At 46.0% G+C, this 13,210-nt stretch overlaps 2 protein-coding genes across 4 annotated transcripts; one reads left to right on the top strand and one right to left on the bottom strand.

The window, feature by feature from the left end:
- Positions 1-64: 64 nt before the first annotated feature.
- On the top strand, positions 65-4,578 carry LOC105560271 (RRP12-like protein). 2 transcript variants are annotated; one of them, XM_012009225.1, is made up of 5 exons: positions 65-3,577; positions 3,664-3,861; positions 3,930-4,046; positions 4,135-4,294; positions 4,395-4,578. In XM_012009225.1, exons 1-5 carry the CDS (start codon positions 187-189, stop codon positions 4,489-4,491), a joined length of 3,963 nt encoding a protein of 1,320 aa, XP_011864615.1. In that variant the 5' UTR covers positions 65-186; the 3' UTR covers positions 4,492-4,578. The 2 variants fall into 2 exon arrangements, with proteins under 2 accessions (XP_011864615.1, XP_011864614.1); XM_012009224.1 differs by having other exon boundaries at positions 4,126-4,294.
- LOC105560272 lies at positions 4,502-13,136 on the bottom strand. Of its 2 annotated transcripts, none has more exons than XM_012009226.1 (19): positions 12,521-13,136; positions 12,024-12,454; positions 11,800-11,957; positions 11,342-11,727; positions 10,921-11,098; positions 10,332-10,543; positions 10,069-10,250; positions 9,854-9,981; positions 9,512-9,646; positions 9,022-9,162; positions 8,570-8,696; positions 7,801-8,363; positions 7,411-7,734; positions 6,963-7,341; positions 6,497-6,831; positions 5,489-6,369; positions 5,213-5,346; positions 4,953-5,134; positions 4,502-4,874 (listed from the first exon to the last, which is right to left on the bottom strand). In XM_012009226.1, the coding sequence occupies exons 1-19, from the start codon at positions 12,913-12,915 to the stop codon at positions 4,614-4,616; spliced, it is 5,532 nt and encodes a 1,843-aa protein (XP_011864616.1). In that variant the 5' UTR covers positions 12,916-13,136; the 3' UTR covers positions 4,502-4,613. The 2 variants fall into 2 exon arrangements, with proteins under 2 accessions (XP_011864616.1, XP_011864617.1); XM_012009227.1 differs by having other exon boundaries at positions 9,025-9,162.
- Between the last annotated feature and the right edge of the window lie 74 nt (positions 13,137-13,210).

Here is a 13,210-nt window from a genome sequence, read left to right as displayed (position 1 = left end):
GAGTTCCGAGTGGTTCCGAGAGTCGACGGTGCACGGAGCCACTGGACGTCGATTGGCGACACTGGCGACCTGCGCATCTAGTTTAATCATGGCTGGACTTGGAACTCGGAACACGTGCGACACGAAATAGCTCTCTCTCTCGGGAGTGTTGCAAGATTTCACAAGATTTCAAGCTGAGAGGGAAAGATGGGCAAGCTGGCGCCTCGTTTGTCAAGTAGAAAGAAGGCGAAGCGATGGGCAAGAGGGCAGAGTTCCAGCTCGAATCCGGAGACGACCAAGTACCGCGAGCAAGCGATCGGTATGTTTTTCAAGGAGGCTGGCAGTGCCGGCACGCCGGGTATCACGAGGGAGGACGTACGGAAGCACGACGCTATCCAAGGTGTCGGGTCGCGTCTCGCCAAGCTCGACATAGATCTGGGCACGGATGAGCGCGAGCTGGAGACGGAGAGCACCGTGGACGGGACAGCGAGCACGCGCGACACGTTCGCCAGCGATTACAGCGCGTGCTCGAACCTCTCCTTCGGCAGGTTCCTCGCTCGCTTTCAGTCGAGCTCGATCGTGCACAAGGAGATGCTGGCGGTGCTGGCAGCCGTTACGGAGGTGATCAAGCAGAACGGCGGTAAGGAGAGCTCGACCGAGTACTTTGCCGCGTTGATGAGCACTCTCGAGGCGACGGAGGAGGACACCTCGGTGGCGGCGGTGCTGTCGCTGCTGGGCATGTGCCTGAGGACGGTGCCGAGGAGCGTGCTCAACTTGCAGTTCGGCCCGACGAGCCAGGTCCTGCTGCAGATTCTGTCGCGCTACGCCAGCGCGGGGGAGAACCATCTTGTGCCGCGGCACTGCCTGGGCTGCCTGTCGGTGCTGTTGAGAGAGCAGGAGGCCGCCGTCTGGGCGGATGCCTCGACGGCGCGAGTGCTCGACGCTGTATTGTCCTTTACCACTCACGCCAAGCCCAAGGTGCGCAAGTGCGCCCAGCACGGGATACGCACCATCCTCGGGGACGCGGGGATCGCGACGTCGAGACATCATCCAGCCGCGGGCCGAGTCGCGGCGCACTGCGTCGCGCAGCTCGACGCCGCCTGCGAGCCGGGCTCGTCGCTAGGAGCCACCACTATTCTGCACACCCTTACGCTGCTCGCCAATGTAGTGGCGCAGCTACCAAAGTCGCACGTCAAGACCATCTGCGAACGTCTCTTGAGCATCATGACGTTGAGCAACGTCCTCGTGACGTCGTGCTGCCTGCAGACGTTCCACGGGCTGTTTGCCGCGAGGCCGTCCGAGGCGTCCTTGCCTTTCCCGCAGAACGCGAGTATCGTCAGAGCCCTGTACGATTATCAGCCGTCGGCGAGCGACACGCAGCCGACCTTGGCGTGGCTGGCCGTTTTGCGGGAGGCTCACTGTAACCTGGCGCGTCTGGCGCACTCGGGCGCCGTCCCCGTCTCGACTACGCTCGAGCACGTTGTACCCGAGATGCTCGATAGGTGCGTCGAGCTGCTGCTGTCCAGCAAGGCGGAGGTCGTCGCGGGCGCGTCGCACACCGTCGAGACCATTCTGCAGGAGTGCGTGGCGCCTCTCTGCGACACCGAGGAGCGACGCGGCAGGTACGGGGCGATCCTGAGGCACGTCGTCGAGGCGGTGCACAAGACGCTGAGCTACCGCTATCTCGGCGCCTGGCGCCACGTTCTTCGCCTGACGGCCGTGCTGCTCCGAGTGACCGGTTCCAAGCTGCCAGCCGAGCAGCTCGCCAACGTCGTGAGGACCCTCGGAGATTTGCGAGACGTCGAGGATTACGCGCGGGACGTCGAGTACGCCGTTGGAGCGGCGATCCGGGCGATGGGGCCTCGTGCCGTGTTGGACCTGCTGCCCCTCGCGGGCAACGACGGGCACGTCTCCTCGATCGATCTCGGACGGAGCTGGCTGATCCCGCTGCTCAAGGATTGCGTGACCGGCGGCAGCATCGCCCTCTTCAAGGACACGCTGCTACCGCTCGCCCTGCGATGCGAGCAACGGGCGAAGGAGTCGCCGGCGGACGGGAAGGCGTACGAGTGCTTGGTCACGCAAATCTGGTCCGTCTTGCCGAGCCTCTGCAACGACGCGAGCGACGTCGCCAGCGAGTTTAAGCACGTCGCCAGGCTGCTCGGCGTAGCTATCGGCGAGCGGAGGGACTTGAGGCTGCCGGCGATGGCCGCACTGAGGAGGCTCACCGCCAGGGCGTCGGCCGAGCCGGATCGCGCCGAGCTCGCGCGCTTCGCCAAAAACTATCTGCCGATTCTCTTCAATCTCTACACGACGAAACCGGACGGCACGGACGAGGAGGGGGTGCGCCTCGCGGCCTTCGACACCATCAAGGCTTACATGACGATCGCGAGCAACGACTTGGCCAACGAGCTGTTCGACCGGGCGCTGAGCAAGCTCGACGAGCCCGAGGCGGACGAGTTTTTCAAAGAGAGCGTCCACGATCTGCTGCGAGCGCTGCTCGGCCACGCGGACGCCGACAGGCTGAGCAAGCACTACGACGCGTGCGTGCCGGCCCTCGAGGACGACACCGGCAGGTGGAAGGAGCAGAAGAAGGCTTATCGCTTCCTCGAGGAGGTCTGCGGCAGCGAGAGGGAGGTCTGCGAGCGGTTCCTGCACGAGCACCGCCGGCAGATTCAAAGGACCCTCGTCTCCACGGCGACCAGCGTCGCGAGGACGAGCCGAGGGGCGCGGCTGCGGTGTCTCGCCCACCTCGTCGAACGGCATCCGCGGCTCGAGGGCACCAAGTTCCTCGAGGCCGTCGTGCCGGAGGCTGTGCTCTGCGTAAAGGATATTAACGAGAGGTGTCGCGCGGCGGCCTATCGCCTGCTCGACGCGATCGCCCGCAAATTTATCAACGATCCCTCGCACCTCGCCGTCTACCTGGATATGCTGATGGTGGGTCTGGGCGGCGACCGGGAATTCGTTAGCGCCAGCCTCCTCGCCCTCGCCTCCGTCACCCATAGTCACTACGGCTCGCTCGGCGCGGAGACGCTCGACGAGATCCTCGGCCACGTTTGCACCATCCTCGCCAGTCCTACGAGAGGGACGGCAGAGTCCGCCTTGTCCTACGTCAAGGTCTACATCAACGTCACGCCGTTCGCCGCGCTGGCGCCGACGTTGCCGCGATTAGTCGGCGCTCTCTCGCGAATGACCGAGGACTGCAAGCGTCATCTTCGACAAAAGGTACGAGACATCTTTACCAAACTGATGAGGAAGTACGGCTACGCACCGATATCGGCTATGCTGCCGGCCTCGGACGTCATCCTGCACAAGAGACTCAAGAACATGAGCAAGGTGGAGGAGGCCAAGAGGAAGAGGCGGGAGCTCGAGAGGGCGAGGAAGCTCGAGCAGCGGGACAGTCACGAGGAGTTTGACGCCGGGAGAAGGCTCAAGAGCATAGAGGAGATATTGGCCGACAGCGACGACGAGTTTGAGGCTACGGAGCTAGAAGACGCAAGAAGAAGCAAGAAAAGAACATCGGTAAAGGACGCTTGGATTCAGGAGAGCGGAGACAGCATTGTCGATCTCGCGGATCCCGCGGCTGCTAGAAACATTACAAGTTGGTTTCCCACCTTTCTCTTTTTCCTTCGAGATCGACCAAGAAGGTCTTATCCCAACTAAATAATCACTTGCGTTGTACTTTAGCTACACAACCGGTGGGCGTGTCGAATCGAAAACTCCCCGAGAGGAAGGTAAAGGATCGTGGCTTCGCGACTGCACCCGATGGCCGCCTCATCATTACGGACGATAACGAAAAGGACAGCGATGCGGAAGAGAGGAAGCAGAAGAAGAGGAAGAAGGAAAAGACTGTCTTCCTTCAGAGTGATTCGGAAGATGATTACAGTAAGATACTCGAGATAATGGAATAATAGTTGCGAGAGAGGTAAATGTCGTACATACACACTTTGCAGAGGATCGAGATGACGCATCGATAGTGGCCTCAAAAAGCGCCGGTAAAAAACGTAAATACAGCGAAAGTACATTGGACGCGATGAGCTCGAAGAGCCAGTCAACGTCGAGATATCGAGGTAAATTTACAATTTTTTCGACTTTAATTTGCTTAAAGAAGAGTCTCGCATCTCCTTGAAGATCTTTCCAACGTTTAAGACGTTTCAGCTAGCGGATCAGGTATTCATCGATCGTTGAAAGCAATCGAGGTAGATTGCGAACCCGGTTCAGAATATCGTGCGACAAAGGCCAGGGGAGATATTAAGAGGAAGGATAAACCAGATCCCTACGCATATGTACCCTTGACGAGATCTATATTGAACAAAAGGTCAATAACAGATTTTACATCTTTGGTCGCACAAAGTATATTTTACACGCACACTTTGTACATATTACATACTTGAGTAAATCAATGTTGCATCTTGCAGAAAGAAGAAGAAAAATGCGGGCAAGTTCCAAAGCATAGTTTCCGGGGCGAGAAAGGGAGCTCGCGCAGGTTTGCGGAATAAACGAAGAAAACGTTAGGATGACGATTCTAATCACTCGTTAATCACAATGTTTCACGATAGGTGTATCTATTATTAGTTTGAAATATATGCAAGTCTAATTCAATAATTTGGATATATATGAGCGTGACGAGGTTACCTTTAATCGCAATCTTTTACCGTCGTTGCTCTTAATGCTCCAATTATACACAAAGGACACAGGATCTCTGGTTTAGAGGCGCGGGACAACATATTTCCCAGGTACTGCGATACGCATGGAAGAGTTAACGGAGATGTTAACAATTCAGTTTCCATCGTCGGGATAACGTCTGTTTCGTACAGGGAGACTGGAAAGTGGTGTCCGCAAGTAAATATCATACTATCTACTTCGATCGTGAGCAAGTGATTTATAGCATCCGAGTTCTGTTTTAACAATCAAGAAAGATTCAATTACAATTACAAACGATTACGTCTCCCCAAGGTGAGAGAGTGAAATCTTACCTTGATGTGTGCAAATAATCTGGAATCTTCCATTTCGGAGAGTACCGTACTAACGATACCTTCCATCATTCGTTTTGTATTGTTATTTCCGCTTGTGTCCGGATGCCCGTAATTTAAGGGTGCCCCGTAATTGTCCGCCATTAAGGAGGAGAAAATTTTTACGTATTCTGGCATAATATCATCTGGAATACAAGACACTTTTTATTACTCTTCCCCGTTCCAATCACTTTGACAAATAAAAGATATCTGCTCGGAGCAACCTTCGTCTATACGCTGTGTCAACATCGATAGCACTCGAAGGCAAAATCTGACTGAGAATAAGCTGTTTGCGCACCAACTTTTCCCCTCGTCGTACGTTCTGCTTGTATTCAAATATCTTTCTATCGCACCCTGACTGTAAAGTGACAACGATGGAAAAAGTGAGAATGTGTTTTGCATCAATTCATCTCGCCTCGTGCCAACTTTGATGATTCTCAAGTTCTTTTGCCAATACTTGATCTACAGTTTCAGTACAGCAAGGTGTAATGTGGACTTACCAAAAAAGCAATAATCCAAGAGGGTAATAAACCACGTGTATATGTTCGAGAAAAACCTTCTCCAAGCTTTGTATCGGTAAATTGTGTACTATCCAAAAATCAATTACACTTTGCAATATTTCGCATTTTACGATATTTGCCACGTTATTAATACCTTTCAAGTAAAACTTTAATACTCTTATGGTTTCGTTGATTATGAAATTCCTCTGAGAACACGAGGTTACTTTGTCCGAGAGCGTGGCCTTCTCTTCAGTCCCGTCGCATGTATTCCGACTGTCATTGGCAATTGCTTTTTGCGCACAAGTACGTAGAGCGACATTTCTTTGTCGCGGCGTCGAATCAACGCCATTAGAAATAAGATGTTGGATCCAGCCCTGTTTGTCCTCGTTGTTGGCGTTGCATTCGGTGTCGGAGTTAACGCTGAGCGAGGGATTCAGCGAGGGATTCAGCGAGGGACCCTCGTCGTATCTTCGAGTCCCGCATAGTTGCTCCAAACCACCTTGACAATCGAAAGAGTACAATTCCTGTGCGAGTGTTTGCAAATTGTTCAACGATCTACTCGTAGGAATTTTCGTCCAGCTTCGAGCAACGCTGTTTTCCAACGATTCCATGAGATTCTTCTCCGCTTGTCTATTAAATAATTCAGTGTTTCTCTCGATATCTCGAGATGGCAGGGAATCCCTCGTCACGTTTGGTGAACTAGCCTCAATTGTGGATTCTGTTCCATCGTGTGCAATCTCTCTCTCCAAAATTGAATAATTTCTCGATGGCTGAAGGCTCAATTTATGCAACATCTTCAATTGATAAGTGAACGCAGCCAGAACGTCATTTTCTAATGCTGCTATTTTAGAGCAAGCTTGATAATTCTCCAATTCGATGCACTGCAACGGAAAAGACATTTTTTTCTTTTTGTTAATTTTCATCGCCAAGTTAGCGTCGTTCTGTAGAAAAGAAACGAAATCGTCGACTGACCAAAGTCAAAATCGTTAGATAAAGCGTCGAACCAACCTTTTCCATAATACTGGTAGAGTCGTATAGACCGTAGAAATTTTCGAGAATATAATGAAGCGTCAATTCTCCAGGCGATCTTTCGATAACGCTCAGAGGACGAACGGATCCGGCGAGAGAAAAGGCCTCGTTGGATCGATAAGATATCACTGGGATGGAAATGCCAGGTACTTGACTAGGAACGTCCAGAGCTATGTGTAACGCATTAGGGAGCCGCACTATTCGCTTCGACGACTTGAGCAATACGAGTTTGTCATCGGCATCGCGTGCCTCTTTCGCAGGGATACGACCCAATTGCGCCCTACTGTTGTTACCCCAGGCTAATACCGTGCCCCCTAAAAAATTTATTGCATAATACTTTTAGCAACTTGACACAAACATAAAATTTCCCTCTCCCACGCTCAATTTATCATCCTCATAGTTTCTGATTTAATTTACTTTTAAATAAATTGATTGTTCTCGTAACCTGGTTGTATCGCGACCGTATAATCGTATCCACAAACAATGCCAACAGCATTAATTACAGGATTGATTCTCTCTTTATTCGGATCAGCATTCGCTAGATGCGCCGATGAATCATTCCCATTGTTCTCAGGCAGATTTCCGTTATTCGCCAGTGAGTCGTACGATTTGGCATCCAAGTCCCACTGATTTTGCATTCTCTTAAAATCATTGTGTCTAGGAGGTATTTGTGCAAGAATACAGCTTGAATTGTAATACAACGGCGTTGGAATTGGCACTTCTCGTCGCGTGCCGTTACCTATCTGACCATCTAGATTGCGGCCCCAAGTATATAAAGAGCCATCCTTGGTTATCAACGCATTATGATGACAGCCAGCTGATATCTGCACAAATGACACAACAGGTTACAGTCCTATCCGCCCGTCTAGATAAACTCTCGTTGTATTATGTACCTGATTAATTTGCCCCTTTACCAAACTCGTATCGACAATACATGGCTTCAAATGTGCTTGATTCTCCTGGATCGAACCAATGTTGAGATCTGCTTTGTCTTCAGTCTCAGATCTCTCTGCATCGCAAGTAATCGTTTCGGTTTGTACACCATCCACCAGAAATTCCTCGTTTAGATTCGTAGCACCGCTCGGTATCTTACTCCTTTTCTCATTGGCGTCTCGTTGCTCTAATATACGAGTCTTCTTCTGCGCTTGTGCCTGCAATCTGAGAACCTGAGGACTCGCGCCCCATGTGTACAATTTGTTGGCGTTAGTGACAGCTAGCTGCAACAGGAAATGTGAAATTGCTGTTGCTATTCATGCTAATTGGCACGCGTTATTAGAGCTTACATTATGAAAGTATCCAGTACTTATAAGCGCTATCCCGTCAGGTAACGCGACTCTTATCGGGATAGAACTTTTGGCATTATCACCTGTTCCCAATTGACCGAGAACGTTACATCCGAAGGCGTATACAACACCATCTGCCGATAGTGCCAAGGTGTGCGCGTATCCAGCGCTGACGCAACACACGACTACGCCAAGCAGGGCTTTGACCAAGGACGGGATTCCTTTTTCGTCGGTGTTACCGTGGCCGAGTTGGCCGTGAACACCCCAGCCCCATGTGAATATCCTACCGTCCGCGGTTAACGCTACAGAATGATACTGTCCAGCTACCGCGTCAACGATAATCTCTTGCGCCAGCGAAGTAACTAATTCTGGACTCGAACATTGTAGCACCTTGCCGAGGCCCAACTGGCCAAATTGACTGGCTCCCCAAGCGTAGATACCGTTGTTGGTAACCGCCAGGGTGTGGCAATGTCCACACGATACACTGAAAACTTCAATCTTCATACTTTTGAAGAAGCAGATGGCGTGGGGTGCCCCATATCGCAAAACGCTAGAGCCAGTACCTATAGACAATTTATCGACTATTCTTAACAAATCCTACCGATTAACCAGTGATCACTAGAGTGTTGAAAAATTACATGTAAATTTTCATTATAGCGAGGCTATAAGATTCAATGCTTAAGAAATTCTACTTGTCAAGTAGACAAATTTCACTTGCATTCGGCTTCAATTCTGGCCGAACTAGTTACAATATTTATGATAAACATACCTAGACAACCTTGCACCGAACTTCCCCAAGTGTAGATATCACCGTTTCTAACGAGCGCAACGTGAGAAAATCCAGTACTTAACGATCTCCTTTTAAAGTCAACGTGCAAAATTATTTCCGAATATTCCTGAACACATGCCATAATTCAGTTTGATCAGTATACCGCAGAAATGTACAGCATTTTCGGCAAGTGAAAAGCGAGATCATCGGGACATGCTCTCCACAATCGAGAGAATTATGCAATCGTACCGTACTTTCTTCACTATTTTCTTACAATATATTCGTTGAAATGTCCAAATTGTATCGTAGCGCAATTTTATTTCGTTACTTTCATCCGAGAGTTTTGTCACTAGATTGTGAGCTAATGTGAAAGCTTTCTGGAGCTGAAGCAACAATCTCGTTTTTCCTTTACGCAGAATATTATTGTATATATATAATAACATGAGGATTACCACGTTTTGCTCCGGTAATTGTACATCATACCAAAAAGTATATTTAAAATTCGGGTTTAACAATCGTTTCTTCTGAATAAGAGTCAACAAAACTAGTATAAACGTTTCTATTATCTCTTCCACGAGGATATCAGGCTGATCCTACAAATTGTTAATTGAACAATGTTTTGAAAGCATTCTTAAAAGATGTCCTTTTTACCAAAAATTACAAGGTATAAGGGGAGTTGAGACCAACTGCAGTATAGAAAATGCAGTATAGACAATAGACAATAAAAAATGTAAAAATTCCCCCAATTACGAGCTTCAAAAAAGAATGATGGTTTGAGAAAGCTCAAATTAAAACTGATCGTTTAGAAGAACCTGTATCAAATGTTGGGATGACGGTTCAAAACTCGTTCCATTTTCTTAAAATCCAGACATGCTAATATTTTGATAAAATTTGGTAAAGCGAATTTTGCAAGTATCCCGTACACCAAAAATCTATACTCACAATATTATCCGTAGAGTCTGTAGAATCACACTGATTAGATGGTAGATTGCACGATACTATTTTATGACGTGCTCTACATTGTACTAATTTAGTTCGCAATACTGGATTCGTTGGATCGTACAATGTTACTAGTCTCTGTGGAATATTTCAAGCTGTTGAGCATCATCGAAATCTCTATCTTTCGATTTCACAAAATGTAAACGTGCTATTTTACTTGCGTCCAGTACAAACGCGTAGAGAAGCAATTCCCTCTCTCTCATTTTTAGTTGATTCATTAACAATTTAATTTATCATGCAGACATTTCTGTAACTTACCAAGTAAATATTTAAATGTCATCTTACCTGAAGCACGAAGATTTGAGACTCTCGCAGATTATTGCGCACAAATAACATGTGAGACCTAGCTAAATCGTAATTCAATAACATCGATTGCATCAAGTCAGATTCACTTAAACATATGAGTAGACCATCTATAATAAAGACGTACAACATTAAATCCCACAATGTTGTACATGCGTTTTCTCTCTCATACGCATATGTGTATGTGTATACGTTACATGATTTTGGATGAGTGTCGTTTGTACCAAATATTTCTATTGCCTTTACGAGAATATCCAACATTTGACTGTACAAACTTCTTTGTGTAGCCAAGTGATGTAACACCTCCCAGAGGTAAGTTTGACCAGCTATATTAATAGCTAATAGTTGGTCGTAAAATGTATTTGTGGACAAGAAGTATCTAGAAATGGGAACTTGTAGATAAAAATATGTCTCATTATATGTGAAACGTAGTATATCTTGTAAATGTAATTTGACTTACAAGAACTCCTTATAGATTGCTTTAGATTGTTCAGACCAAACTCTCAGTGTCATTTCAATGAAGGAAAGTACACACAGATTGGACAAATGTATTCTTGTTGCAATAGACATTTCAGTGATGACAGGTGTCAGTAAGCAATGAGTTAGACAACTCAACAATTCTGAAGTATGGCCGACTGATGCAAATTTTAACACGCTCTTCAATAATTTACACTGAAATAGAAATTTATTTAAGACTATAATAACAACTCTCTGACGACACTAGTAGTACATTCTGTTTGGAATATGTTTATAATATTTTCAAACAGTTGCTATTAACACTTGTATTATATGTATAATAAAAATGCTGTAAGAAATATATTTCCCATGCTCCTTGCAAGAACAAATTAGTTTCGTTTGTATACCATCGTATACTATTCGCGTTTGATAGAGTAGATGAAAAATTCTTTTTACTATTTTACATTATAACTCTAAAAACAGATTCCGTTTTTAAAAATAGCTAGAGCTCAATTAATAAAGAGCTTAGCTATTTATTAATTTATACACACCAAAAAACACGAGATAGAGAAATCCATACATTGAATATCTACCTTGGACATTTTATATGAAGCTACTGCGCGTGAAAATTCTCTATTCGATAGGAATATATCGCCTACATATTCCAACAGGTGTTGCCCATTTAATCCAAAAACCATTGCTAATTTTCCCGCTTTTTGCAGCTCATTTTTCTTCAATACCAAGTCCATGAAAATTGATAGAAGAGATTTTCTAAGGATAAAATACGATAATTTAGTAACTGTATGAAATAACAATGTAGTAGTGTACAACAGTGTTCTCGACTCTATTTCTTTTTTAAATGGAAAAAAGCCTATTACAGGAAAGGAAATCTTTGTCGAGTAACAATAAAGTTTTTCATGCAGCATGACATTGTAACAAGTGACAAGGAGACAACAATTTCGTTCAACGGTATGTAAACTCTTAAAAATATTACGACAAACTGAACAAACTGACCTTAAAACAATTTCGTATACACAGCAATTTGTAACAATTATACATGTATCCAAAGAAAGTGGTTCGACGTTCTTTGGTGGGGTGCATTTACTCTCCATCTCCTCAGAGACTTTTCTCGGTACTATATTATCGAATTTTGTTACTTTGTACACCGCGCGTATCACTTCCTTACTGTTCTTAAAGGAAAATGTCCCGATAATAGATTCGGGGTTAAATTGATAGTCTCTGTTTACACGAGTCTCGGACAACTGGTCGGACATGATATATATTGCATGTTGATTAATGTCGGTAAGAAAAAAGAATCTGTGAGCTAATAAAACAGTTTCGCACGACTCGAATACTTTGTGCATTGACAAGGGTACCACAGTTAGATCTGGACCGTGTACCTGAAGAAGAGATCGTCATATTAGAAGATTACTATAAGCGTATATGCTCGATACTAGAAAAGGGTATCTTACTGTGATGTAATTAGTGACAGGATGATAACACGTATACAACTGTCGGTCCTCTCTGTCGTATTGGCAAGATAGGAAGGTATCTTTTGATATTGGTTCTGGAGCGACAAAGCCAACTTTGGATTCCGATACTTTGCCGTTTTCTCCGATACTCGCAGCGTCTGTAGCATTAATATGTTAGCGATGGTAGCACGTGACAAGTATTTCTCAAGCATAAATTACAATACCATGGCATTGCAAACTTTCCCCCAACGTCTGATGTTTGGTATCGATCAACTTTTGCTTGAGAATAGCCAGCTTTTCGACAGAGAGCTGCTTAAGTTCTTGTAATTTAGACTTGTTAGGAACGGGCTCTCCCACATTATCACGAATAGCTGGTTGGTTAGAAAATTCTTTGTTTTCAACATTGGGCAGAAGGGATACGTGTTCCAAAGGCAAACGCCATTGTCGCTGAAATTTACTCGTTATCAAAAGAGACGCAATCTCGTTGTACTCATTTTGACAAATGTGTAGACCACTTATACTTTCATTAACGTATGTTATGCCTAGCTGTTGTCCATTTAAAAGATTGATAAATATAGTTGCTCCACATTCCGTCCCTACAATGCCTATGTCCATAGACATTTTCATATCTCTCCACCATGCGACAGCCCGTGGTCTGAGAAAGAGACATACGTGTGGCTAGAGAACATTTCTTATTACATCACTCATTAAATGAAATTACCTGAAATGAGAGAGCTGAGAATTTACAAAAGGAACATGGGTCGCATCGTCAGTTTTCCATCTCTTATCAACGACGCAACTTTCACCAACTAGGATTAATGCGGGTAACATGTACAACGAACCATCGAAAGTTACACATAATAACCAAGTGCCGCTTGAATCGAAACAAAAGGCAGCGATTTGTTTATGCGGCCCTTGGAACCAAGGTATTTTTTTCACGACTGGTAGGCAAGAGGATTCTCTCTTAAAATAGAGAATAACTTGAGCACTGTCGGTTGCCAGTGCAAGAAATAATTTCCCTTGGAGTTTGCACTGCACACTGTGCTGTATCCCTGTGGCTTTAATTAAACATTGCAGCTTAAATAAATTGTCGGCGATTGCTATTTCAGGCTCCATTGTCAATAACCACACATGCCACTTGTAAAGATAAATTGAATATTTTCCCCCCAATATTTACGTCATCAAGCTTGTCCGTCCAAAATGCACCTATTATTAATTATTGTTATATAATGTTGAGGAATGTATGTACGTGCGATACACATTCGTATCGTTATCATTCAGAAAATGTCAAAATTTCGAGGTTACATCTTCAGATTAGAGAGAGTTGGCCAACTTGAGAATGATTCAGTTGGCGACCCTGAGTTGTATAGTATCAGAGAGAAGCCTGAGAGATGTCACGGCCCCGTTTTTC

The sequence above is a fragment of the Vollenhovia emeryi genome, unplaced genomic scaffold (genome assembly GCF_000949405.1).
Source record: "Vollenhovia emeryi isolate VEMERY1.0 unplaced genomic scaffold, V.emery_V1.0 DF939234.1, whole genome shotgun sequence".
Classification (NCBI taxonomy): Eukaryota; Metazoa; Arthropoda; class Insecta; order Hymenoptera; family Formicidae; genus Vollenhovia; species Vollenhovia emeryi.
This window is presented reverse-complemented; position numbering and strand designations above follow the sequence as displayed.

What these genes read in the sequence shown, in the direction of transcription:
- LOC105560271 (XM_012009224.1), top strand. Translation starts at nt 187, where the DNA reads ATGGGCAAGCTGGCGCCTCGTTTGTCAAGTAGAAAGAAGGCGAAGCGA. An exon ending in GGCTGCTAGAAACATTACAA is followed by an intron (nt 3,578 to 3,663) that starts GTTGGTTTCCCA and finishes GTTGTACTTTAG; the next exon opens with CTACACAACCGGTGGGCGTG. An exon ending in TGATTCGGAAGATGATTACA is followed by an intron (nt 3,862 to 3,929) that starts GTAAGATACTCG and finishes CACACTTTGCAG; the next exon opens with AGGATCGAGATGACGCATCG.
- LOC105560272 (XM_012009226.1), bottom strand. Translation starts at nt 12,915, where the DNA reads ATGGAGCCTGAAATAGCAATCGCCGACAATTTATTTAAGCTGCAATGT. An exon ending in CTTCATATAAAATGTCCAAG is followed by an intron (nt 10,544 to 10,920) that starts GTAGATATTCAA and finishes TTTCTATTTCAG; the next exon opens with TGTAAATTATTGAAGAGCGT. An exon ending in CTACCAGTATTATGGAAAAG is followed by an intron (nt 6,370 to 6,496) that starts GTTGGTTCGACG and finishes TTTCCGTTGCAG; the next exon opens with TGCATCGAATTGGAGAATTA.